Source organism: Tiliqua scincoides, chromosome 8 (genome assembly GCF_035046505.1).
Source record: "Tiliqua scincoides isolate rTilSci1 chromosome 8, rTilSci1.hap2, whole genome shotgun sequence".
Taxonomy (NCBI): domain Eukaryota; kingdom Metazoa; phylum Chordata; class Lepidosauria; order Squamata; family Scincidae; genus Tiliqua; species Tiliqua scincoides.
The window spans coordinates 169,785-197,401 of record NC_089828.1 but is presented as its reverse complement, the minus strand read 5'-3'; the positions used below and the strand labels follow the sequence as shown (position 1 = coordinate 197,401).

The 27,617-nt window shown below is 43.3% G+C and overlaps 1 protein-coding gene across 5 annotated transcripts in view; it reads left to right on the top strand.

Moving 5' to 3' along the window:
- The window catches only part of ZFAND6 (zinc finger AN1-type containing 6), a 55,729-nt gene that overhangs the window by 17,255 nt on the left and 10,857 nt on the right, over window positions 1-27,617 (top strand). For 3 of the 5 annotated variants that reach the window (XR_010794812.1, XM_066635860.1, XM_066635861.1), the window contains exons 2-5: window positions 16,339-16,509; window positions 20,326-20,437; window positions 21,618-21,724; window positions 26,729-26,950. Coding sequence is in view for 4 of the 5 variants with exons in the window: in XM_066635860.1 (XP_066491957.1) it covers window positions 16,356-16,509; window positions 20,326-20,437; window positions 21,618-21,724; window positions 26,729-26,950 (595 nt within the window). In the remaining variant the exon portion in view is untranslated. The remainder of the gene's footprint in view (window positions 1-16,338; window positions 16,510-20,325; window positions 20,438-21,617; window positions 21,725-26,728; window positions 26,951-27,617) is intronic. The other 2 variants (XM_066635862.1, XM_066635863.1) reach the window with 2 other exon arrangements.

Genomic DNA, 27,617 nt, shown 5'->3' with positions numbered 1-27,617 from the left:
CTACCTCTTGGGCACATACCGGTGAATACTGACTTACACCACTGAATGTGTTGATGGCCATCTAAATATTTATTTTTTTGTGAATGTTTTTTTTGTTTATGCTTGTTGGCATATGATTTGCCTGCTTAGCAGTTGTTGCTGCTTGTAGGCAGGAGGTCTGGCTCAGTTGGTAGGGCTGCCACCTTGTATGCCTGAAGATCTGAGGCTGCCAGTTTGAAACAACCGGAAGTACCCCAGAACTGACGACACGCTGATATACTGATGAGCTGACCCTCAGAGGCAGAGAGGAGTTGCCGTCAAGTGGAGCGTGGGAGGCGAAGGGCCAGAGAGAGGCCAGATCTGGAAGGAAACCAGCTGGAAGGAGGAGTTCTATGAAAGACCAGAACTATTCATTTGTAAAAATCCCTACGGGGGTTTAGAACAGCCTGCCTATGTAGACCGCCTTGGATTAAAGTCCGAGGAGAAATCTGACAACCAAAGAAAGGCGGTATATAAATACCTGTATGTATGTATGTATGTATGTATGTATGTATGTATGTATGTATGTATGTATGTATGTATGTATGTATGTATGTATGTATGTATGTATGAATGAATACTTAGATTTCAGTAAGCCGCCGTCTCCTGCTTTGTAGAGAGAATTGGGATATGAAGTACCCTCGATGTTGCATTGTGTTCTGCAGTGCCTGGTGATCATTACTAAGGGTATTTATATACAGTATCATGTTCCAACAAAAAAGTTTCACAAAACTTCTTACAGGCAGTATCAATTAAATGGTTCCCTGTCCCAAAAGGGCTCCCAGTCTAAAAAGATGCAGAAGAGACAGCAGCAACACTAGACCTCAGCCTTCGATGAGATGTTTTTGGAATTTTCTGCATCTTGTATTCAGAGCATTGGGCCAAATTACAGATTATGATAGAGGCAGGAAAGCCACCAAAAACAGTCGCCTTGTGTCGTGTTCTTTCCTTTCTCCTTGTAACGTGATGTTACATGTTGCATGATGTTGTGCAGCTTTGTAAGCTTCTTCTCCAGCCATGATATGAAGTAGGCAGAGAGATCCTCATAATGATGATGGCACAACTGTGGCACAGCTAAGTGAAATGACTCATTGCAAGGCGAGAGGGACAGCAGTGACACTGGGCCGCAGCCACCCTGTGGGTCTTCCTGTAGGTTGCCCTGAAGCTAAAGTTTAATAGGTGAAACTAAGTCCAGCTGCTTACCCTAGAATCCAGTTTTAATTACGAGGTTGTGTGACAGGAAACGGTAGATGAGAGGCTGCGTTTAAGACATATTGAAATTAAAGATGCACTTTAAGCCAGCAAACTTGGAAATCAGTTGTTTATATTCTTTTACAGCAATTCTAGCCTGCTTTTCTTCTGCTGTTTAGGGAACTCAGAGGGGCTAATATGTATTGGCAACCTTCAGTCTCAAAAGACTCTGGTATCGCGCTCTGAAAGGTGGTTCTGGAACAGCGTCTAGTGTGGCTGAAAAGGCCAATCCGGGAGTGACAATCCCTTCCACACCGGGAGCAAGTGCAGTCTGTCCCTGGTCTGTCTCCCTGGCTATGGGCCTTCCTTCTTTGCCTCAGACTGTTGGCAAAGTGTCCCTTCAAACTGGGAAAGGCCATGCTGCACAGCCTGCCTCCAAGCGGGCCACTCAGAGGCCAGGGTTTCCCACTTGTTGAGGTCCACTCCTAAGGCCTTCAGATCCCTCTTGCAGATGTCCTTGTATCGCAGCTACCTGTAGGGCGCTTTCCTTTCACGAGTTCACCATAGAGGAGATCCTTTGGGATCCGGCCATCATCCATTCTCACGACATGACCGAGCCAACACAGGCGTCTCTGTTTCAGCAGTGCATACATGCTAGGGATTCCAGCATGTTCCAGGACTGTGTTGTTACACTTCTGTACTGCAGGGAGTCATGGACTCTCCACTCACAACAGGAGAGGAAACTGAACGCTTTCCACATGTGCTGCCTCCGACGCATTCTCGGCATCACCTGGTAGGACAAAGTTCCTAACAACACAGTCCTGGAACATGCTGGAATCCCTAGCATGTATGCACTGCTGAAACAGAGACGCCTGCGTTGGCTCGGTCAGGGGCTAATAGACATTGCCATAAAGAATTGCTCAGTCATTGCCCAAGGACCTCTCTCAAAGAGAGGCACTGGAATGTTCATGGCATGTCAGAGCATTGGCACCACAACCCAAAAGACCTTACTCCTCACACTGCTGAACCTTGGTTTTGTATGGAGACCTGTAGCCAGGAGTCTGATAGTTCCTTGTGGACCCAACCTCACAAATACTTGAAATTTTTGGGCTTGTTGGGCACTCAGAGTCCAAATTCTCTCCTGTGAAAGTCTCACCATGTTCTCAGAGCTTCTCTTCACGACTTTTCAACTGTGAACCAATTCATGCAAAGGAGCCATTTGTTTTTGGAACTGAGATGCTAAATTATGCAAGGACTCTGCCACCCAGGAGGTGTGTATATATGCGTTGACCAAACGACTTGTTTCTAACCTGAGGGATTCTCATGAGCTGGTCTATTAAATGACCTCTCCTAGGGCAGCAGCTCAGCCAGCATGTTTTTATTTTGTGGTTCAGAATTTATCTACTGTACTGGAGCATTTCCATCACCCTCCCCTTTTCTCCCTTGTGTCTCCTTCATTACAAAAGGAGCACATTTCTCTGCCTCTTTTGTTAACTGACTCCCTGCCTTTTCCCTGCTCCCTGCTCCCTGCCTTTTCAGATCATGACTAACTTGGTGTGCTGCAGAATCGCATGGAACTCTTGACCTCTGTTTGTGCCTTGTCATAGTCTGTGTCAACAAGTTCTTGCATAGCACAGCTCATTACCTGCTGACCTTATTTTTCTGCTGCTGCACCACCCACCACCTTCATTGAGGAATCTTTGGCCATCTCTTGGCCCTGTCAACCTGCCAAAGTTCTAGATCAGTCATTCATCCTGTAATTAAATATTGGTCCCATCCTGTTTATTTGATTATTAGACCTGGGGAAAAAAACCGTGCTGCATTATTTATATGTACGTACTATTATTATTTTTTGTTAGCATTTATAAGGTGTTTGAAACACTTAAAAGGTTTCTTGCATACATTATCTTTGTAGTCTGTATAACAGCCCTTGAAGGCCGGGCATTATTAACGCCAGATTACAGATGAAGGGTGGAGGACTTGAGCCACCACACTACGCCTGCTCTCAGAAATACTGATATGAAGCTTCTAGTCACTTAATCTTGTGCTGCATGTTTAAAAATTGCTCATTTCACTACATGCTTTCCCCACAAACATGTATCTAAACCCAGTGTAATCTTTTTCCCCTACTGCATGCTGCCACTGCCTCCCTCAAAGTGAAATGTGAAATATGGTCAATTTCTGGCACTCGTCTGAGGTATTACAGTGATGCATTACGCCATAGCCTTGCTGTCCAAGGCATTGAAGCTGTCAGGTCGCAGATCCATTTAATGGATCTTTGGAGTAGAGGCTGAAGGATTTCTTCGCTTCGTAAAGGCTGCTGCCAGGGGTTGTGCTGAGATGCTGTTGGGCTTGGAGGTCTGGCTTGAAACGGGGAGTGTGTGATGTGAAGTTGCCTCTTCAGTGTTTCAGACATTTCTGTAGTCCTACCTTAGAGATACCTAGACCTGAACTTCGGCACTTGCTATAGGCCTTTCTAGGAAGCGTTTCTCTCACTCAGTTTCCAAATCCAGTTTGAAGTATGTGTGCTTCTTTATTTTTCACATTTGTATGCTGCCTTTCCTCCAAGGCGCTCAGTGTGTTGTACATAGTCCCTCCCTCCTTTTTTCCTCACAACAACCCTGTGAGGTAGGGAATGCTGAGAAATAGTGACCAACAACCAAGTTTAAGTTGTTTAACAGTTAACGTTGTTGACATTTGCTGTTTCTAATAATAATAATAATAATAATAATAATAATAATAATAATAATAATAAACTTTATTTATATCCCGCCCTTCTCCCCAAAGGGACCCAGGGCTTTACAACATGTTAAAAACAGATTAAAAACATAATTTAACAGCAAATAAAAACGTATTAAAACACATTAACAGATACCATAAAAACAGTAGTCAGATAAAAAGAGCAAAACGCAGCAAATCATAGAGGAATCAGGCCTGTAAAAATACTAAAAGATATAGAAAAGATGTTAAAAAGGCCATTAACTCAGAAGGCTTGTTTAAACAAAAGGGTCTTCAGGCCTCGCCGAAAAGTCTCAAGAGAGGGAGCCATTCTCAAGTCAAGGGGAAGGGAGTTCCATAACGTTGGTGCCACTACTGAGAAGGCCCTGTTTCTTGCCGCCACCCCACATGCCTTCTTAGGCGGCGGCACTTGTAAAAAGGCCTTCTCTGATGACCTAAGAGGATGAGCCGGAGTGTACGGAAGTAGGCGATCTCTAAGATACCCTGGCCCAGAGCAGTATAGGGCTTTAAAGGTCAAAACCTTTAATACCACACTGTAAGCTCTGGGGGGGGGGGGGAGAGGGAGGGGAGAAGGATAGGACATATTTGAATAAATATCTGTGTCTAGTTACTTGAATCATGACAACTCCATTGGTCTCTGTCCTCAGACCACAGCAGTATGTGTGTTCTGCTTAAGTATTTCGGTTTGTGTAAGAAAAGTTCTGGAAAGAGGAGGATGTGGTTCTCAAGGATACTGTTGTTCTGTTAGTCATGGCATCTCTCTCTCTCTCTCTCTCTCTCTCTCTCTCTCTCTCTCTCTCTCTCTCTCACTTGTAAACAGCAACTTGTCTGGTAACTTGCAGTAAGAATTACCTTTCGATGGGCCAGGCAGGAGAGCTTTTGTAAAGTGATGTGGTTTGGGGGCTTTTTCTTTCCATACTGGTGACAAATACCTTAAGAGAGAATTTGTACAATGTAGTGGACTTAACATGTCAGGCTCTACTGTTTCAACAAGGACAATTTATTTTCTCATTTAATAATTCTTCTAAATATTCTGTGAAGGTCCTGATGGTGCACTTTGCAGATTTGTCCTCCGACAATACTCCAGTCTTTACAAGCAAAAAACTAGGAGTGATGCGCATTGCCAACCACGTTCTGGGACCTATGGCTACCTTATTCATATTCACTGTGTGAACATTGTCTCTGCCCCCTTTCATGCTCCAAGTGCACCAGTGTTTGCTGCAGTCTGTGTGCCAACTTGTCAGTTGACTCTCATTCTTGAAAATGTTGGGACCTTGTTCTGGCAGCTTCTGGTCTGCTGTGTTCACCTAACCATCTGATTTGTGCCGTCACGATGTCAGCATGGCTGGTTGAAACCAGTGTTGGTTATCGCATTGTAAGTTGGATTTTAGGGCTTGTTTAGATGCAGGGCTCTCCAAAACCTGGCCAATGGGCTACATCCAGGGTTTGGAAAAAGCTCCTTTCCCGTGAACAGTGCTTACCGTTCTGTATCCCTGTGCCCAGATCGGCTTGAAAGAAACACAGTGCAGCCGCAGAATGGTAAGCGCTGCTTGGAACGGGACAGGCTTTTTCGGAACACAGTGGTTTCCAGTTTGGAGACCTCTGCTTTAGAGTCTTGGAAAGGACTGGAAAGCCATTAGGTCTAATCTGCTGAACCAAGACAGAATTCTCCTTATGTTGGCCTTGAACAATTGCAGTCTGTAGACATAAGCTGAGAGCAGGAGTAAGGAAAGGAAAGAAAAGACTGCAAAACTATTTTCATTTATTTGGAAGCCCAGTATTAACTTCAAGTGGCTGGCTCTGCTCAGGGTAGAAAATGTAATGAGGTAGGGGTGGGCAGACATTAAATTCTGAACTTGATTATGAGCTAGTCTGTAAGGTGCTCTGAAAATGCATAGCTATTTTAGACCAAAAGTGGGGCAGACATCAGGCTTACAGGATCTGCTTTATCTTTGACATGGCCTTAGTCATGGTTGGGACACATGCTATGGCCACTTTGCTGAATCTGAGCAAGAGTAAGTCTGGTCAGTGCCTGGATTGGGAGACTATCACCTTGAATTCTCTGATGGAATAAAGGCAGGATAAAAATACTAGGATTCTGAGGTCCACCAACTGGAGCCAGCTGCAAAACAGTGGTGGTGGGGAAGTTTACTGCTTAAAACTGCAGCTTGCCCAGAGATCTACATGTTACTGACTCTTGCTGTAGACAGTAAAAGTTAGAAGAACGTTTGCTCCTTTTCTTTCTTCAAAGAAACTCCCTTGCCATACCACAAACTGCTTTTGAAAGTCCCCTTTTTCAAGAGCAGTTTTAGGTGAGGTCTGCTGTTCAAGCACAGAGAGCTATTGGACTACAAAATTAGTTGGCCAGTGCTTTGTTCCTCTCAAAATATAGCTGCCAGAATCCAAAAAACTATTCTTCAAAATGAACCAAGTTTCTTCCTCCTCCTAAAAATAGTGCCCCTTTCCCCTTCCTATTCATTGACTCTGGTTCAGAGAGTCAAACCAGGAAGCAGTGGTTAGGAAGCAGCTTCAGTACTTCCTAGGGGGTTACAAGTATAGGATAAACTTTGTATATACATCAGGCAAGTAGCTAATCCTGACTTCCTGTCATGATTCTTGGGATGTTCCTCTTCCTTTCTAACACTCCTGCAGCTTGACTTAGGGCAGATATGACTCAGTAGGAAATCAGTGGCCTGTCAAACTGCATGTTAAGTATTGTGCTCTTTCATTAGCTGGAAAGTGGGTGTGACGCAGTTGTCAGGAGTGTTTGTGTTGCTTTCTGCATGTAGAACATATGGAATCTGAAAATCATAGAATTTTTTTTGGAAAAGAATAACTGCCTCCACAACATTGAGCCAGTAGGCATGGCAACATCCACCATATGTAACAACAATGGTAATGTCTCTTGGTGATGATGTTTTCGGTGCCTTGGGCAGAAATGGCATTTTTCCACATTCTAGAATATTGAGTGTTAGAAAACCGAAAAGTGTGATACTGGGCACCTTCAAATGAAGCATTGGCAAGGTTAACAAGCATAACATAGTTGTAGATCAGCTGCTTTGCATGAAGAAGATCCCATGTCCAATCCATGCCCTCTCCAGGCAAAGTGTTTTAAGTAGCAGTGGTTAGAAAAATATCTGCCTGAGTCAGCCTTGAAGAGCCAATGCCAATTGGAGCAGACCATCCTGGACTTGTGGGATCACTGAACTAGCCATGGTACAGTGCAGCTCCTGTAGGCAGAGTACATTAACATTCATTTCCTTCAAGGACAAGTTCAGTTGAATTGTCCATCCAAGAATAATTTCTGGGTCAATGAAATGAAAATGAAATCTTCCCTGCTTCTGCCTGCAAGTGTGCTCCAAACTGCACATACATTAAAAGCTTTTATGTGCTTCTAGTCCAGGCCTTCAGGGAGGAAGAGAAGCAGACACAGATGTCAACACAGATGCAGTAGAATATGTGTAAGTGCATCAGTTGAGCTACTGTCTGTGTGTATATCCTCCACTTAACGTGATAAATTGTCAAGATGAGTTTTTGGCAAGTAAAATATCAAAAGGCACGAATGCCTGCTTGGTGCTTTTGCTCTGGTTATCTCAGTGGTTTCCCAAACTGTGGGTTGAGATCCACCAGTGGGTATACCATATGTAATATTATCTCTCATTCAATAGAGCAAGCAGTCTCATCTGACAACTCCTGTAATGTGTTTTTTGCTTGGACCACTTCATTTTGTACGTTTTGCAGTCTTGATAGGTGCTCAGCATAAAGTGGCATGATCAAAGCAATTTAAAAAGTAGTTAGTAACCTGTTAATAAACCTTTTTACTGCTCAAACTACCACTTCTATGGAACTTTTTCAACTCATGATCAGCTAGCTTGTATTTTGTTTAGCCTATTCCTTTTAAATCAACATCAAAATGGCACATCATTATCATTGTGTGTTAAACAAAAAGCCAGCATCATGTCCTTTTTGGGATGACATTTCTGATTATTACTTTGATACAGCAGAATGAGGAATTTGCCTGTTTTATGAGTAAATGCCACTTGGGTACACAGCTGGGTGTCGTGAATATTATTTTGTTGAAAAGATTGACCTTTTCTTTCCCCTCGGTGCTTGTCAGGAATGCTTTGTATAAAAGATGTTTTCTTGCCATTCGTATCCTCTGTCTGAGATTAACCAGAGTTATTGACATGTTCTGCTTTATAGCCATTATAATCTTTGATCCTCCAGCCCATGTTCTCCTAATCTGTGTTGCGGCTGCACTTAACCTTTGTGTAAGAGGTAATTACTGCTTCTGTGTAACCAGGCCATTTACTACGTGCTGTCTCCTCAAAAACATGTGCTGAAGAAAGTTCTTTTTCAAAACAGGATGTAATCCAAAGGGTTTCACACACTTTCACAGTTTGTCTCCCATGCTTTCCCAAAGGCAAAGCCAAGGTTGGGCTGTGCTCTTCTCTTACGAGGGTTGTATTCTCCTGATTTGTCAGTTGACTCTTCCAGCTCTTCTGCTCCTCTTCAGCTCCCTCCTCTCCCAAGTTTCTGTCTTGAATTCGAAATCTCATAATTCTGCATCCCTTTCTGTCCTTGCCATGTTGCATCTTGGCTTTTAGTATATCTTGATTTGAGGGTGACCTGGCAGTTATTGCCATAACCAGAGTAAGAATTTCTAAATGGTTTCAGGAAGCTGAGAACAAAAGGTGGAAAGCTGTCCTAAGCTCTGTTGTGCGTCCTTGCATCATGGGTAGTCTGGGGCCAGATTCTTTTCCACATTTATTATACCTCTCCATATAAATGTGCAATTGTCTTAAAAGAAGCTGGATTACCTGATATCAGTTTAGCTGTTCAACCCAATGTAACAGTGCCCCCCCCCCCCCCAAAAAAAAAACCTGATCTATGCAGGTTGCCATCTCATAGTGATGGCCCCAACCCTGGCCCCCTGCTGCCCATGACCAGGACCACAAAATCCCCCCTACCGAGGAAAATGTTGCGTGGGCACCGGTCATGCCCAGAGGCCCTCTGGGGACCTAAAAATGTCACTTCCAGTTTATTGAGAAACTGGAAATGATGTTTTAAGGCCCTGTAGAGGCCTCAGATGGTCTCTGCATGGGGAGGCAGCAAGCGCAGGCGGTCCTCAAGGTGGCAAGCCTGGGGGCGGCACCCTCCAACCGTGCCACCTGGGAGCACTTGAACCCATGGACACTCCTCCAACAGTACGCCAGTACTGTCTCATTTAAAGTGCACATGGATCCCTGCATATGTAGGAGAAATAACTTTATCTAAATGTTGCACTGGCTGCATTAAATTCAGTACACCTAAGAGTTTGGGGCTGCCTTTGCAAGCCTGAAGCATTTAAATTTGGTCTCAATCTGTGTTTCTCTCCTACTGTTCTCTCCCTGCGCCCCCAGCACATTCCATAATTTTCCAAATCAAAATAATCAGTTACTTGATATGAAAGTTAGGCTCACAGCAGTACCTGAGCATCTAATTGCTTGCTATTCTTAAACTGTATGCCTGCATCTTCACCTCCATGCATCCGTAAGGATGGATGGGTTGTCAGAATATTCTTCCTGTTGACCTGAAATGATTGTGGAAGGATATGCTTTTATTAAGAGTCATTAGCATTTTTATCATGGACAGCTGTCCACTCTTAGTTGTTCAGAACTAGGGTGGTTGAACAATGCTTGAAAGTTGTATTGTTTCTTAGGAATGATGTAGATGTAATGTAGAAAAATGCATAATTGGGAAATTAGAGTACAGTTCTCGTATGTTAGGAGAGAATCCTGGTTCAGAGCTGTGAGCTTAAGTTCTAGTCATGTACCATCTTGCAAGCAATAATGAACAGAGAAGTTGTGTATCAACTTGCAATGTACACATTGTGCAAAAATGAGTTTCAGGCATGAGTTCCAAGAACATTCTGGGTCTTGGTTAGAGGGTTTCAGGAGCCATGGAATTCTTTCCTTCCTTCTCCATGGTGTCGAGTTTTACATGATGTGCAACATGACATGGTGTTGTGTGCTTGGCCAAATCTCTGGCAGCAGGATATAGCACATCTCAGCGGTGTGTCATATTGCGCATTGTGACCTGGGAGGAGAGGGAATGAGACTTGGAGCATTGGCAGTTCTGTCTCTTGTAGTATCTGACTAGATGTTTGCATCACTATGCAGGTCTACTGAGAAGTCTCATGGAGTTCAGTAAGGCTTACTTCTAAGTAAATGTAGGATTTCAGCTTCTGGTAACATGGGATAAAGGTTCCATGGAAGTGACAACATGAATTGCAGTATAGCTTGTCTGCTCTTCGACATTGTAACAAGCAGTTGATAACCTGTACACTGAGAATCTGATTTTTTCCCCCCATTGGGATGGCTCTATGTACAGAGGGATTAAAAGCCTGAGATTTAGGACTAATCCTACTAAATGCACCTGTCACTGATCCCATTAATTGGCTTCTGCAGCCTAGGGAAGCTAACAGGTATTTTCAGACAGTGGTTATATACTTTACAGGGAGGAATTCCGTACCTATTCTGTGACCAGCTTCTTGGTTGGTATGCAACAGTTTCATGATCTCTGCAGATGTGTATAAAACCGCCTGAATCCATCTTCTTGCTTCCAATCCAGAATTCCACTGCAAAAATCCTTCTCTTCCCTTAATGCTTTGTGATCATGTGACACTTTTTTCTGAATCTCTCCCCAAGCTTCCTTTTGAAACCAGCAGAAGCTTCCTATAGCCTGGCCTTGTCCAGCCCTGGTCCTCATCTTAATATATCCCTACACTACTATGCTTATCCCACCTGAAGTTCTTTTGCACTCAGACAGCTCAGCCCTTTCTACTTTGCTTGCCTTATCCATGTACAGGTTGAGCCTCATTATTCAAGTGGGTTCCATTCCAAGCACTCAGGTGGATGGCAAAAAAACTTTAGCAAATCAATTTAAAAAACAAAGTTTCTTTGCTCAGGTGATTTAAAAACAGCCTTGCTGACTTTTGTGATGTAAGATAAGAGTCATTAAGAAGACAATCCATCAATCAGTCCTCCTCCAAGCACTTACAAAGGCGCTTCACTCAGCCCCTCCCTTCACCAATGCAAAGTGATCACCTTTCTTTCACAGGCTCAGGGGGAAGGGAGGTGTTGCCTGGAGAGAGAAGGATTGATGGATTGTCAGCCAGCTTCCCCCCCCCCCCATTAACAAGGCTATTGTTAAAGGACTGTTCAGTTTTTTTAACTGATTTTAAAGGGCTTTCTCCGGGGATCAGCACATTCCTTCTCATTTGCAATGGCCATTCAAAGTCAAATCCGTGCATAAAAAATCTGTGTATAACAAGGCTGGACCTGTAACTCAATTCCTGAATATGTATGCTCTTTTCTTTCTTTCTTTCTTTCTTTCTTTCTGTCTGTCTGTCTGTCTGTCTGTCTGTCTGTCTGTCTGTCTGTCTGTCTGTCTGTCTGTCAGTCAGTCAGTCAGTCAGTCAGTCAGTCAGTCAGTCTTGGATTTACTAAGTCCTAATTCCCACTGGAAACAAAGGCCCTGTGTCCCTGAGTGCATTTAGATTGCATACATCTTTTCTACTTCTTTTACATTGTCTGCTCTTTGGGGCAGGGGCCTGTCTTTTCTCGTGTTGCTCTATACAGTGGTTCTCAGTCTTTTTAGAGACTGCTGCCTGATTTATAGGGTGTGGCTACAACAGTGATTGGGCAGCAGTGCTCTCCCCTCCCCAAGTAGCTGCTTGTCTAACCCTTAATGCACATATTGGAATCTGCTCTGTAAAGTATGTATATAGCTCTATAAAGTATGGTGTATTAACATGCTATATAAATGATAGTATCAAGCTATTTGTATTGTTAATCAGATTAGTCGTACTTTCTAACTATGTTGCACATTTTGGGAGGGCTAAATTACAACAGTGTAAGTCTTTCCAACTTTTTTTTTTGGGGGGGGGGGATGAATGGCAGCCAAATGAGCTTGTGAGTCCTGTTTAGAGAAATAGCAGGCTGGCTGTGTGTTTACTCCAAATCTCACCCTGCCCCACTGTTTTTCAGCGGGAAGGAGAGAAGCAGCTTTTAAGGAAAGAATTAGGCAGCCCCCTCTGTCTCTTATCTCTCACCCCAATCAAACTCTCAGCCTCACAGCTCCTTTCACTGAAAAGAAAAACCACATTTGAGAGATGGTTCAATGTGCTTGTTTTCCCATCTAGTTTGCCCTCATAACATGGTGAAACTCCATTTTATATTTCAACTGCTTTAATTACAGCCTAATGTTGTCAAAAAAACAAATTCTCACACCTTTCCAACTGCACAGAGTGTTCCCAAGTTGTATTCTAGTCGCTGTATTCCATTTTTCTCCCCTAGCTAAACAGACATGGGTAACTGGCTTAACAGGAACTCAGTCCAGTCTATCCTGTTTTTCCTTCCAAGATATATTCCTTTCTGTGCTAGTTCTTTCTGTTTGTGGAGCAGTTCTTCCTTTCCAGTGAAGGCGCTGTTGTTGAAATTAATTCAAGATATTTCTCAATATTCAGTTGTGCATAACCCTAGTCACTTTTGTACTTAGGTGCCCTTTCTGCTCTGCCTGTCTTGTTGGGGACCCCTGATGATCACATTTGCTGGAAGTCTTTGGCCTCCCCGAAGGGTTCAAAGCGTGTTGCCTGCCAGGTTGTGTGCTTGGTTTACAGAGCCTATTGGCCAGGCCAGAGGGACTTCACTGTTGCCCTGTTTGAGCTGAGAGTGCACCTTTTACTCGTCCCCTCTGGCTGCACATCCAGGAAGGCAGGACCAGTCCATCCACGAGGCCAACGGAAGTGGTTGCCTCAGAGAACAGATTGATGAGGGGTTCCCATTTTTCTCTGCCTACTTACCATCACTGCTTCTCTGTCACCTTCCATTCCCTGGATTGGAAAAGGGAGAGGAGGATTGAGAGGGAAATATAGAGGGGAAGAGAGTGGGAGGAGAAGGCCATCATCCGGTAAGGGGCGCTGCCTTTGGCATACCACCTCAAGTGCAAGGAGGTCTTCAGCTTGCCCTGTAGGGAGAACTTAATAGTGGCAGGCAAGCTGTCTGTCAGGGATAATTGCTTGCCATTATTGGTTTTCTCTGCTGAAGAAACCTGACTTTCCCAGAAAAAACACTTTTTAAAACCACTTCACTGTCTGGTTTTTGTGTCTGCACTTATAAGAGAAGAAAATGACATCTATATAGTGCTTGTTTATATGCATGGCAATGAGAAGCCAAACCCTTGCCCCAGAGGGTGCACAGTTTAAAATGGACAATAGGGAGACAATGGAGGAAAGGGAGGCATCTGGAGGCAGGAATGGGCTAAGACAGAGGTTCCCAGACTGTGGGTTCGGAACCCACTGGTGGGTCATGACCCAATCTTTGTTGGGTTGTGACACTGACAGCAGAGTAAGCTATATGCCTCAAGGGTTAAACAAGCTAGTGTGTGGGGGGAGAACACTGCTGCCCAGTCACCATTATAGCCACACCCCTTGGCATTCATAAATCAGGCAGCAGCCTCTAAAACATTTGGGAACCACTGAGCTAGAAGACAATGCCGTTGTTTCATTTACATGCAGTGAAGCCCAAGTAGAACAGAGTTTGGCCAAAGGCTTTGCAGGAAAGCAGATATTTGTGCTGCATGTGTATATATAGTACTGCAGTGATTCCCAAACTGTGGGTCGGGACTCACTGGTGGGCTGCAACCTGATTTTTGCTGGGTCCCCAAAGGGTGCTGAAAAGATCAGGTAACTAATTACCTCAAGCTCTGAGGCTGTTCAAAAATCAGAAACTGTAGCTGCTAATTACCCTGCAAAAAGTTCCACTCCTGCAGTTTGCCAGCATGTATAAATATAGGGAGATAAATATTTGAGGGTCTTCTTTCTGATTATGCATTAAAAAAATTATTTCTTTCTAGATCTTCTTTTGTTAAAGTCCAGTAAACCTAGGTGGGTCCCGATAGAGTGTCATTTTAAAAAGTGGGTCCCCCAGTGCTAAAAAGTTTGGGAACCGCTGCAGTATTACCTTCCTGCCAGTGCACTCAAGGTGGTTCATACTTTTAAAATAATGACTTTTATTGTAATAGAGAAGATGCAAAAGAGATGAAAGTTTGGGAAGGAAAAAGAAAATAAGCAAAATTCTGGTACCATGAACATTGCATGGGAGAATTTTGGGAACATATGAAAGTCTATTCTACTGATTCAGACCATCAGTCTTTTGAACTCAGCACTGAACTGGAAGTGGCTCTCCAGGATTATAGGCAGGAAGTTTTCCCTGGCTGTACCTGGAGATACCATGAACTGAACCTGGAGAGCAGGTGCTCTACTGCTAAGTTACGGCCACTGGAACACTATATGGCAGTTGTTTCCAGGTGAGCCAGTGGAGAGGACCTTTCTCTGAGGCAGCCATGTGGCACTGCACAAAACATAAGTGTGTCAACTGATGCAGAATCCATTTAGTTTAATGGGACTTGTTTCCTAAAATCTATGTGGGCTTATGTAAGATTTCTACCTGCACTTTCCTCTTCCATTAGGGAGGCTCTTGAGATGGCTTCCAATAAAAGGAAAAAATACATTAAAAAGAAAAACTAAAATACTTAGGATTGCAAACTTTGTCACTGAAAGTTGTGAAAACACAACTGTTGAAAGTTGTGTTTTCTGAAAACTGGATTATCCAGTTTTTCTCATGACAGCACAGTGTCCTGTATGCTCAGCTGAATTGTCACCTTGCTTTTGAGTTTAAGAGTTTAAATAAGTGCTCGAACTAGTTGTGCAGTTGTTTTGAAACTGTTCCTGCTGTCCCTTGCTGCAGTGTGGCTTGCTGGCAATCCAGGTGCTTGGTGATCTCCATTCTGCTGTACATCTGCTCAGGCCTTACTACTCTCTGTGACCTTGGCTACCTAGATCAGTGGCTACCTAAATCAGCAGGTGGACTTGGATCAGTGCTATGGTTGGAATGGTGCTGTGACTTAGGCTGTTCAGCTGAACTTACTGCTATTGTTCCCTTCTAACTTCATGATTCGTTGAATTGATGAAGGTTAATCATCTGTAAACTATTCAATTTCTAAGTCAAAGGCAGAAATTTCAGAGAATGTGACTCCAGCAATCCTTTCCTTTTATAATCCATAGTGGTTTAAATCAGGGGTGCCCAAACTCCGGCCCTGGGGCCACTTGCGGCCCTCAAGGGCTCCCAATCTGGCCCTCAGGAAGGCCCTAGTCTCCAGTGAGCCTCTGGCCCTCCGGAGACTTGCTGGAACCCACGCTAGCTTGATGCAACTGCTGCCAGCGGGACAGCCAACTGTTCGACCTCTTGCGTGAGCTGTGGGACGAGGGCTCCCTCCACTGCTTGCTGTTTCAAATCTGTGATGCAGCAGAGGCAGCAAAGGAAAGGCTGACCTTGCTTTGTACAAGGCCTTTTATAGGCCTTGAGCTATTGCAAGACCTTCATTCATTCATATTGCAAGACCTTCATTCCATCCCTAATATATTCATTATGTAAATTTAATCAAATTTGAAATGTAAATTAATTCTTTTTTCCCCGGCCCCCGACACAGTGTCAGAGAGATGATGTGGCCCTTCTGCCTAAAAGTTTGGACACCCCTGGTTTAAATGAAAGACAATGTTTTGGGGCTGGTTTAAACTACTGGTCTCCTCCATGTAATCATATATATGTGAATATACTGCTTGAGAACAGCTAGTGTAATGTGTGTGTGTTTGGGGAGTTCCCAGGCATTTGTGGTCACAGCTGCTGGGAAAACTGAAATGGTGATCATTTGACTGGTTCACACTAATCTCTCCTTACAGTTATATATGCAAATGGTTGGATGTATTTTAGTATTTATCTTGTAAGTCTATAGCCCACCCCACCCCAAGGGCTCGGGCGGGTAGAAATACGCTAATTATTCCACCCTATCCATGACTAAGAAATATTTTACATAATCAGACTTGTGCCATGTACAGAAAATGTGCAGTTTCAGACTTTTGTGGATCTCCAGAGGAAGATGTTTCTGAATAAAGTTGAGGGGTGTCCCTAAGAGCATGGTCCCATGTGCCCTTGTCCTGATTGGTACATCAGTGGTATAGCTCAGTGCAGCTGTATTCAGTGTTCTTCTTTTCATGGCACACTCACCTTTATGGTCTTTGATGTTGCTTCTGGGAGACTCTTCCGGGTTTTGCAGCTTTGTTTCCAGGGCAACCATCTTCAGTAATGAATTGTCTATCCCTCTTCCTCTTCCAGAGAATAGAGGGGCAGACATTTTTTTTACTACAGGCAGTTGTAGAGTTTTCCAGCCATTTTCAGCACTATGCTCCAAATTCTTGCAGCACACCAGTTAAAATCAGTGGCTCAGTGTGATGTATCCAGAAAACAAAGGATCTGAATTAATTAACCATCTCATTTTGTTTATCCTCAGGTAACTAGAAAAGGAATATGGCCCAAGAAACCAACCACAGCCAAGCGCCTATGCTTTGTTCCACTGGATGCGGATTTTATGGAAACCCTCGTACGAATGGCATGTGTTCGGTATGCTATAAAGAACATCTTCAACGGCAAAATGGTAGTAATGGTAGAATTAGCCCGTCAGGTAAGTGTTGTCACTAAGAAGTGGTAGATGGGCTTGGCACCCCCTTCCCAGGTTCACAAGCTCTTTCAGCAAAGTACTGTGCAATTGTGCCCACCCCCGAAGTGGGGGTACAGGAAGGGCAAAGTGCATTTCTGATTTGAAGGGGATTTTGTCTCACATAGATTTCTGTGATAGACATAATTATTTATTATTTATTATTATTAGTAGTAGTATTTATATACCACTTTTCAACAAAAAGTTCACAAAGCGGTTTACAGGGAAAAATCAAACAACGAATGGCTCCCTGTCCCAAAAGGACTCACAATCTAAAAAGATACAAAAGAACAACAGTAAACAGCCACTAGAAAAGACACTGCTGGGGCGAGAAGGGCCAGTTACTCTCCCCCTGCTAAATAAAAGAGGAGCACCCACTTGAAAAAGTGTCTCTTACCCAGTTAGTAGGGGTTAACTGTGTATATGTTGACATATTTTCACATTATTTTATTAATTATTATTAACAGTATTTATATAACCGCTTTTCAACTAAAAGTTCACAAAGTGGTTTACAGAGCAAAATCAAATAACTAAATGGCTCCCTGTCCCAAAAGGGCTCACAATCTAAAAAGATGCAAATGAATTACATTACAGCTCCTATTCTATACTGAATCAGATCTGAGTTCATGGGCAACTTCTCTATTACTCTTTATGTATACAGTAGGCCAGTGGTTCTTGAACTTTTCCAGCCCGCGCCTCCCCTGATCCTTGTGGCCATTGGCCACGGCTCCCCATTACAACACCTCACCTCAGTTACCCCCAAAATGGGGATGAAGGTGTTATAATTATACACTAGAAACAAAAAAAAAACAGCTGCCAGCACTCTAAGGCTGCAATCCTAACCACACTGACCTGAGAGTAAACCCCATTGAACAAAATAGGACTTACTTCTGAGTAGACTTGGTTAGGACTGTGCCCTTAGCTTGTTAGCAGCACACCTGGAGGTTTTTGGAAAGGGGGGGGGGAGAGAAGTGATGAATTTGCTGGCTGAGGGAAAGACTTTGATTTGTGTATCTGCTAATTGCAAACTGATGCAAACTGAGACCCAGAGACTGTTTGGCTGCAATCCTAACCTCACTTTCCTGGGAGTAAATCCCATTGAACACAATAGGACTTACTTCTGAGTAGACCTAGCTAGGATTGTGCCTTTTGTCTTAGCTGTCTTTTGGCAGCTAACATGGGAAGTAACACCCCCCCCCCCCGCCAAAGGAGGCAGGAGGAAAAAGGGGGGTGGCTGAACAGGAATGGGTGTTCTTATTTTTTAATCAATTTTTGGAGGCAAAGCCATCAAGAGTGGCTTTTTTTTCTTTTTTGAAGGGGGACGAAAAAGAGAGAGGTGAAGATCCTTAGTTAACCTGACACAGACCCCAGCCTATGTAGGTCTACTCAGAAGTAAGTCCCATTTGAGTCAGTGGGGCTTACTTCCAGGAAAGTGTGGATAGGATTGCAGCCACACCCAGCAAGATTACAACTCACCCCCAAAGTAGATGGGGGCTGCTCACACACATACACCCCAACGTGAAGATGCCACCCCTGTTCCCCCCAGGCAAGACGGAGGGATGCAGGCTGGGGCATTTGGACACCTCGCCAACAGCAGGCTGGGCTCCCTCTTTCCCAAGCGCTTTGCTGCTCTCTCTAGGTCAGGCTTCCCTCCCAGTTTGAAGCCTGCCAGGAGCATGCCCTGTGCTGATGAGATGCAGCACCTCTGAGCTGCCCAGCCAGCCTTCTCTCCCACCTCCCCCCACCATGTTTCCCAAACCCTCCCCACCTCACGCTGCCCCACCCACCTCATTCTCAGCCTGGAAAAGCAGCAAGTCAGGAGGCGGCACGTGGAGCAGCGCAGCGCAGCCACCTCTGTCCCCGAGATGCCTCCTCCCCACCAAGTTTCACACTGCCCCACCTACCTCGTTCTCAGCCACAGAAAAGCAGCAAGTCAGGAGGCAGCACCTGCAGCTGAGCAGAGCAGAGCAGCTGCTGCCACCTCTCTCCCCCAGATGCCTTGCAACGCCCCTGGAGGTTGGCCACGCCTCACTGGGGAAGCACAGATTGAATACCTCAGCAGTAGGCCCTCGGAATGGGGGGGGAGTGCCCTGGTGAATCAGAAGTGCTTTCCAGTCAGGCCTGGGAGGTCTTCTGAGATGCGGGGAGGCGCATGCCTCTGGTAGGTCCTTAGGGTTAACCCTAACCCTAACACATCTGGTAGGTCCTCTGAGGCCTTCCCTCTGTGAATACCCACAGATGCAGAGCTGTGGGTATTCAAATCCATGCTTCCCAAACCTCCAGATAAGGACGGCCTGCTGTGCATAGCAAATGAACAGCAGGGATTCAGCAATTGGGGATGTATGAATTATGGAGGGGCACTTCTTCCCTCCCCATATCACCGTGATGGACATGGATCTTGTTGCCCAACTAGGGCAGATGGGAGTTTCAGCATATGTAGAATTAATTTGATTGAACAGACCTCCTTTCTCTCTCTTGCATCAAGCAGCTGCTAATTGCAGAGAGAGGCTGCAAGTGTGACTAATTACATGGAGTCTGTAGTATCACCATATAGATTATGATTCAGCTTTAAATGGAACATTATGCAAAAACAGTTAACACTTCATTGTCAGTGTAATTATAGCAAGTGTCATTCTTGCGTCTCCTGTTTATTTTTGGCAAAGTATAATCTCCAACATGGTGTTTTTTTTTTAACAAAACAAAACGTGTCTACAAGATTTGTTTGTCAATGAAACCTTTAACTATTGGGGAGGAACTTGGGGTGGGGGTAAACCCAGATACTGCAGAATTGACATTGAAACATGCAACTTGAAAAGTTCCCATTGCTGTATTGATTTCTCATTGGGATTCACTTTCAAAGTATAATACCGTATATGTATCAAAGTGCATATCGTGTGCTACAGTACATCTTTTCTAGGGAGTGATCTGGAATTTGGGAGAGTGGGAGAGAAAATGGTGACTTGCATTAGTAGTCACCCATTTTCCCCATATACCCCTACGAATGAAACGGTCATAGGTGCTGAGACTTAAAGCCTTTCCCCACCACATCAGAGTCCCAATCTGAATTGCACCCTCTTCTGCCACTGTCTAGAAAAAGACATAAAGTGCATATTATTTACTCAGAAGATTTGTGTACTGCCTTTCTCCCGCTAAAAGCCTGGCACTCATGGGTCTTTACAACTTTATTATATGTAAAAACAATACTTAAAAATCACAGCGGCCAAAAACAGCAGATTTAAAATCATCAGGCAAATAGCTGATAAAAAGTCAGATCAGTAGGTCTCCCTCCCCCCCCCCATGTCCTCAACTGTTGGAAACCACTCTCCCATCCAACCCACCACCAAAAACTGTTTAAAATTAAAAGTGTCCAGGGAGGGGGCTCATCATAATTCACCTGGGGGTTCCACATTCAGGGAACTGCCACCATTGAGACGGTACTTACTGCCCCCTTGCTTCAGTCAAGGGAAGCATACAGAGAAGGGCCCTCTCTGGAGATCTTGGGGGTTGGACTGGTCTGTATGGGAGAACATGGTCCTTCAGATACCCTGACCCCAAATGGTTAAGGTATAGTTGCCTCATAAGCACACTGTTCTTGCGCAAAATGCAAGCAAAAGCATGCCTTGAAAAGCTGGCAGCAAAGGGCTGGATCATGAGCTATTCTGAAATCTGAGCCTGAAATTAGAGTCTCCTCTAATCCAGAGGTTCAGGATAAAGCTAAGGGTGAGCAATAACCTGTTAGCATAACCAGATGCTTTTTTTAAACATTCATGTCTCTTCTTTCAGCAACTTCTGTTAGTAGCCTAACTGAGTCTTTACCAGTTCAATGCACTGAAGGCAGCATCCAGGAAGCTCCATCAACACTAGATTCTACAGCTATACCGCCTATGCAGCCAAGGTAAAAGATGCCGATTTGTGTTGGGTGAAAGCCTGCATGCAGCTCACCCTAGCTTCGTATTGTACTTTATTTGGGGGGATACAATTGTAATGGTATTTACATGGATCAAAGCAATCTCTCTTTTTTATTGGACTGGATTGTATGGATCGGAATGCAAGACCAGCATGCTGTCTAAGGTGTGTGGCCGCACAGCTCAGAGCTTGGTTGACCTGGAAGTTGGCGTTGATGTGATTGCAACTTCCAAGAAGATTCACCTAAGTCACTGCACAAAATGGGAGGACTCTTCACAGTGGCGCTAATTCGTAGAGGAAACACTGGGCAAGATATAGCGGCTTTTGTTGAGCTCCATGCATTGGATCGGAACCATTCCGATGGCCTTCCGTTCCTTTCTCCTGGCCTTCGAGAACAGCTGAGACATGGTTGCCAACTCAAGAGTAAATGTGCACGTGTAGCTGTTTTGCTTTCCATAGGGCTCAATACATTCTCTTTGTCAGCTTGGGTGGGGGACTTCTTGAGAGTGAGCTGGGGCCTGTGTTCATCAGATCAGGACCGCTCCAGTAGTGTTGCACTCCCCTCAGCCTGCCCTTCAGAGTGGACCGAGGCATGTTTGACTACTCCTGAGTTACTGTGCAGTTAATTTGAAAAATAATGCATCAAGAAAGTTTGAATACAGGTGCTCCATGCTTGAGTGTTCTGTATGTAAGCTAAACAGCCTTCTGTCATACTTTGCAACCTGAAGGGCATTTTCTCACTCTGTTTCTTGCTAAGGATGTGTTGTTGCCTACTTGTGTCATTGTGGGCCACTGTACTTTGGGGTTGTATTGTACCTAATCAGGATGCAGTCTGCCCTCATACTGCTCCCTTTGCATTGCATATGCCTTAATTTTCACACACACACCCCCACCCATTAACCCCTGAGCCAGCATCCAAGAAGCACAATTGCTCTCCGTCAGGTTCCATAGAGTTGACTACCAAATGCCACTTACGGCCCATTCAGTCATGTGTTTGCCTTTCCAAATGTTGCCTTGTTGTGATGTGAAATATACAGCTGTGTAATATTGAGCTCTTTTATTTAATAAGCTATTGAAATGTTTACTGTACATGTCCTCTAAATGTCACTGTACTGTAAACAGCTAGCTAGTTCTGGAAAAAACCATTTAATGAATGAACTTTTTTTTAGCCCCGTGTCAAGCCCTTCATTACTCTTAGCAGAATCTGTAGCAACATCTGAAGTGGAAAGCACAGATGTAGTGGACAAAACAATACCTGAAAGAGAAGATGTGCAAGGTTAGTATACATACTCGTGGCAAGTCTGTACTGTTTTTTTCTCTTTGGTCATAAATGGACTAAGATGATAGAAAAATCATTGTTGCCCCCCTTGACCTTGTTCATATATATTTCTGAGAAGCTCTTGGAAATTTAAGTGCTTGGAGCTGGGCTAATAAAAAGAGATTGTGCAAATCTCCTCGTTTACCTACCTGCAGCTTTTGATTCCAAGTCTGGAATGTGCTCTATATGGTTTCTGCATTTATCTTGCTGTATAGTCTTGGGGGCCTTTTTAAAGTCAAGCATGTTTATTATGGCCTGAGCTTTTGCAGGTTCTTGCAAGACAGTTTGTGCTGCAGTAACTTAGTTAATCTTTTAAGTTGCCACAGGATGCTCTGTTCTGTGTGGTATTTTAAACAACATTAAAACTGTTTAAAATTTAGGAAATTCCTCTTTGGAATTGCTAAATGTCACATTAGAGATGCAGTAAAAACTGAGTGCTTGTAGCACTTTTAATGGCTAAAGCACTGGTTCCCTACCTTAAGAGCCCATGGACCACTGAGGCAAAAATGGAAATCATTGTGGACCACATGCCATTTCCCACCCCCCGAACAGAAAAAATACCATTAAATTTGCAATAACTAGCGAGTATTTATTAGAGATTTATTTGATGTATTTATAGAGAAGATTTTGTTGCTGGCAGTGACTGCAGGCGGTTTGTTCTCAGCCCTCTCTGGTGGTCCTTGTGGGAGAATCTCCTGAGCAAGCAGTCCACCCATGGACTACCAGAGAGGGCAGAGAACAGACTGCCCACAGCTGCAGTTGACATTTCAGTGCTCTCTGGTGGTCCTTGGGGAGTGCTTGCTTGGCGAGATGTTGGATTTGTTAGAAGATCTTTTTTTTCTGAGACCTTGTGGATCACTTCTCAGGGTCTTGTGAACCACTTGTGGTCCACAGACCACTGGTTGGGAACCAGTAGGCCAAAATGTATTTCAACATAAGCTTCAGCGTGGAGTTTTATCCCAGGTCATTTGTAGAACTGAGGTTCCCCAGGTCCTTCAGACACAGGTAATAGACTTGCAAAACTTACCTTTCAAATTTTAGATGTGCTGTAAAAAAGTTCCATTTCATATTTAGGGTATATTCCAGAGCATGGTCTTGAGGGCATGTGATCCAACCACCTTGCTCAAGCTGAGCAGGTTTAGGTTTGGATCTGGATGGGAGACTGCCTGGGAACCCCCATATGTACTGCCTTGAATTCCATGTTGTAAGGAAAGTGAGAGATAAATGTAATAAGTAGGTTGAATTCTGTACAGTGATTCCTGTGCATATCCTTATCTCTGCCGCAGGGGAGCTATTGTAGACAGTTCACAAATTAGGCTAGATCTTGTTTACTCATCCAGCAACAACGTCCTTAAGATAAGAGGGTAATATCCAACCTGCCCTGTATCCTAGAGGAGGCAAAAGCTCTTCCTTTTGTCATTTCACTAGAACAGTGCAGGGTTGATCTGTCTCATTGGTTCCCATGTGGAAATGTCAGTTCCTCTAGGTTTTTCTTGTTTTGAAGCTCAGCTAAGTAAAGTCAGTGTTGCAGTATCTACCACCTGAACTCATTCCCCCCAAATTCAAGACTTTATTTTGTTTTTGGGGCTGCAGTGAAGTCAGTGGAAATATGGCCTTAGTACCGAGCCACTCCCATGTTGTACTGGGAAAAAAGGACAGTAGCAGGGCTTTGTTGCCTGTTGCACAGCTGCTTGTAGTAAATGTACTTGTTTCTAGAACACTGTTTCCCAACCTGTTAACAGTTAGTGTTAACTGTTATTTTTCCTGTGGCTCTAAAATACTCTATTTTCAAGTGATTGGGATGTAGGTATTTTGTATGGAGTCTCAGCAGAGTGAACAAGGACTTCTAATGGCGATTGAATGGATATCATGTAATGATTTTTGCAGTAGCTTGTGCACCTGGGTCCTGGACAAGAGCAGGTTCACTGAATTGCTCTATGGAAGGCCCAGTAAGGTTTCCTGTTTGCTGCTGTGGTCTGATTGGTGTACATGGCACAAAACAGGCCCAGCTTTGGAGGAGCAGTGTGCACTGAACAATGTCCTTGGCAGTGGTTTCCAAACTTTTTGGACTGGTGGCTCTCTTGACCTACTGGGCCATTAGTGCGGCTCCCCATTAGGGTTGCAGTCCTGTACATTGTATAGGGAAGCATGTTTTTCTCGAAGCTTCTGCATCTTCCCCAGTTGGTTTCCACTGGCTCACAGCTTGGTGACCACTGTCCTATGGGGATCTTCTCTTTCCCTCATACTCTATGCAAAATTGGGAAGAATCACACCAACCAGTCCTAATTCACTTGAAGCTCCTAGTCATAAGTGAAGTGAGCTGCATGGTGGGTGCCGGGCATGTTTGCACCTTCTCCTGCATTCTTGTGGAGAAAAGTGGGATATGTGGAATGAAGCTGGCAAAGTGTGATGCAAGGTCTGTGTGACTGGAATTCCTAGAACTCTTCATCTGTTTACATGTGAAGCTAGGTCATAACGAGACAATTCTGATTCCCGTTTTTGTTTGTTTATAGTAGACTTCATTGGCATACTAAATGACTATATAAAGTCTAACATGCTTCCCCTGTTCCTTCTTGACCCATAGTTCTTTTGGTAGGGAATTCTTCAGTATAAAATATTATGTGTGAAAGTTGGAACCCATTAAAGAGTGTTTTAATGTGGACTGGAGACAAGTAGAATTCTGCTTAAATCAGAAGATGGGAAGTTGAATCCTGCCTATTAATGTTCTTTTCCCTTGCTGCTTCATTGGTCCCCCCACCAAGCTGCTTTCCCAAGTTACATTTAGACATGAATCATGAGTGGCATCAAAGTCTGCAGATATGTGAAAAGTACAACATGCACTTCGATTTGGAGGGAAGATGATCTTGCGGCTCTTAGCAAAGTTAGATTTGTATATATCAAATTTTAACCTAAAAAGTATACTACAAGTTGTAACTGCTCTGATTTGGAACTTTGTAGAAGTATGGTCAAATGTGGATTTTATATTTTATAGGCTGCTGTTCCATGCTGAGGTTTCCAAAACAGCATACATCACAATAAAATCCATTTTAAAAAAATCAATATACTGTACGTAATAAAATGAAATAAGCAAAAATGGGGCAACGGAAAGCAAAATCAGCAGCAACATAATATCTGAATAGCAATCAAGGAGAAACCAAGGTTCTATGAGTGTCCACATAGAACAACACTTGTAAAAACCCCTTTTGGAAGCAGTGGGAGGAGCAAGAAGGAAAATATCAACAAGACAGAGAACAAAGAAAATACTAAGACAGGAAGGGAAAATGGCTGAATAACAAGTGGAAATTTTTTTTTTTGTAGATATTAATGGATTGAATTCTCCTCAGAAGTGAGGAGTATTCCATTAATTATGTCAAATCAAATAGATGTAAATGGAAACAAAGTTGGAACACAAATGTTAAGATAATTAAAGTGGTATTAAGATAATTAAAGCGGTATCTTCTAAAGAGAATTTATATAAATTGTTTTATAGATGATATTTAATGCCAGAGGAAGTTGCAAAAATGTACCCTGGATCATCAAATAATTGTTAGATATGCAAAGAGAATGAGGGAATTCTTTATTATATGTGGTGGTTATGTGGAAAGTAAAGAAATATTGGAAAATGATATATATTGTTACAAGAGATATTGAATTGTGTAATACCATTCACACTGGAAATATTCTTTTTAAACGTGATATTAGAAATTGAAGACCAATATAAAAAACATTTTATTGTACATATCAGTATAGCAGCAAGAATATTCAATGTGCAAAATTTGAAGCCTTTTTATGATTGGATAAATAATTTTAGTTAAACAATAGTGATTGTTTAGTTAAATCATTAATTAATATAATGATAAATAGGATAATTTTTGTATTAATTTTTTTTTCCCAGTCATTGTTGATTTCTTTTTTGGATTAAGACATGTTGTAATCTATGGCCAATATCCTCATGTGTAACCTATGTAGTCCCAACCCTAAGTATAACCCATTTTCCTTACCTGTATCTGTAATAAAAAAATAAACTTTGCACACAAAAAAACAAACAAAAAAAAACCCTTTTGGAAAAAATGGGGTTTATGGCCAGCTTGCCAATGTAAACCACCTTGAATCTACCAGAAAGGCAGTATATAAATACTGTAATAAATAAATTCCAGTCCAAAGGTCTAGTGCCAAAGTCTCTGGAACCAGCACCTGGGAAAAAAGCCTTTCCTGCCATGCATTACTTGCTCATGGGTGCATTTTGCTATATGTATACATCGGTATATGCTCAGGAGGCATTGCCAAAGGCAGCTTTCCAGTGTGTACCTGCCACATGTACACTCGGAAAAAGGTATGGGTGGGCGGCTAAATGTGGATCTCACACTTCCTAGGTGGAAGTGCTTTTAGTGTAGGGGAGAAGAAAATATGAAATGGCGTGACAAGACCATTTGTGTTGCTTCATGTCCTTCCTGTGTGTTAACTTGCCTTATTAATTCCCCCCTTTTCTCGGTGTTAATTTGCTTGTCATTTCCTCTGTGTTACAAAAATCTTCATTGTGAGTCCTCATGTGATTTGGTGCTGCAAAGTGACTGATGGTATTTTGCCAAGGAAGGGTGGGCTGGGCTGCGGAGAAGCCTTTTGTCAAACTACTTTAAAATGGGAAAAGTACATCTCTTCAATATCCTTTCTTTCCTCCACAGTTCCAACACTTTTCCTGTTCTCTGTTTCCAGTGATAACAGATCAAAATCACATGTTTTATTAAATTATCCTTTCTCACTAGCAATAGAGTTGCTACCACCCCAAGTATGCTTGCAAAGTTGATAGGCTCTATATTGTAACCCTGAAATGCAACTAATTGAAAAAACTTTGTAACCAGTGCAAGCAACCTTTAACGCTGAGTACACAGAGTGTGTGTGTGTGTGTGTGTGTGTGTTCTTAAAAAATACATACCTAAAATACATGTCCCGTTGAACAAATAGAACCAACATCAGTGGACCTTGCCGAGACAATTTCAATAGACAGTACCGGAGAGGAATTATCGATGGATAACTCAGATTTACCTGACACTGCCAGGGGCTCTGAAACAGAGTGTGATTATGATGCAAGCATAGAAAATAATATAGATGACCTGGATTTCGCAGATGAGAGCACAAAAGTGAGAACGAAGAGCCACGATACAGATTTAACACTAAACACAGTAGGTAAGTGAGTTTCATTGTTAACATAACCATGTTATGTTTTAACAGTGATTCCCAAACTGTGTGCCACGAGAGGGGCTGAAGCATGCCGTGGAAAATTAAGCCACCATATTGGGTGCCTCCATTGCGCAGGGGGCCCTATACATTACTGCCATGATCTCCCCGACCCACACTCTTCAACTATCTGAAAGTGATGTCACCTCAAGAGAGGGAATAAGAACATAGCAAGATGCCCTGATGCAACCCATGTTGTGACTGAAAAGCACAGGGGCGATTTCAGGTGCCCTGATTGGTGGGGCAAACCACCAATGTCTAGCTTAAGGGCTCCCTGCAGTTGCAAAGAGGGTGCATGTCCCACTTCTGGAAGCTAATTGAGAAAACGTGTATCATCCCGGGTGTGACTGAAGTGTGCCTCCAATTTAATTGAGAAGGGGGAAAAAAAACCCGTGCCCCAGGTATCAAAAGTTTGGGAAACACTGGGTTGTAAATTAGGAGAAGTAGACTAGAAACGGAAACATCCACTTCTGGGAATGTCCAGGTGGGCACGATCTAGCACTGGAATCAATGGGTCTTCAAAAGCGCTTCAACTCTCTGGATCCTGCCCAGTCTTATCACTTGATAGCAAGTCAGAACTCCAGCATTTCCCACATATATCTTTTTTTCTTTCCCC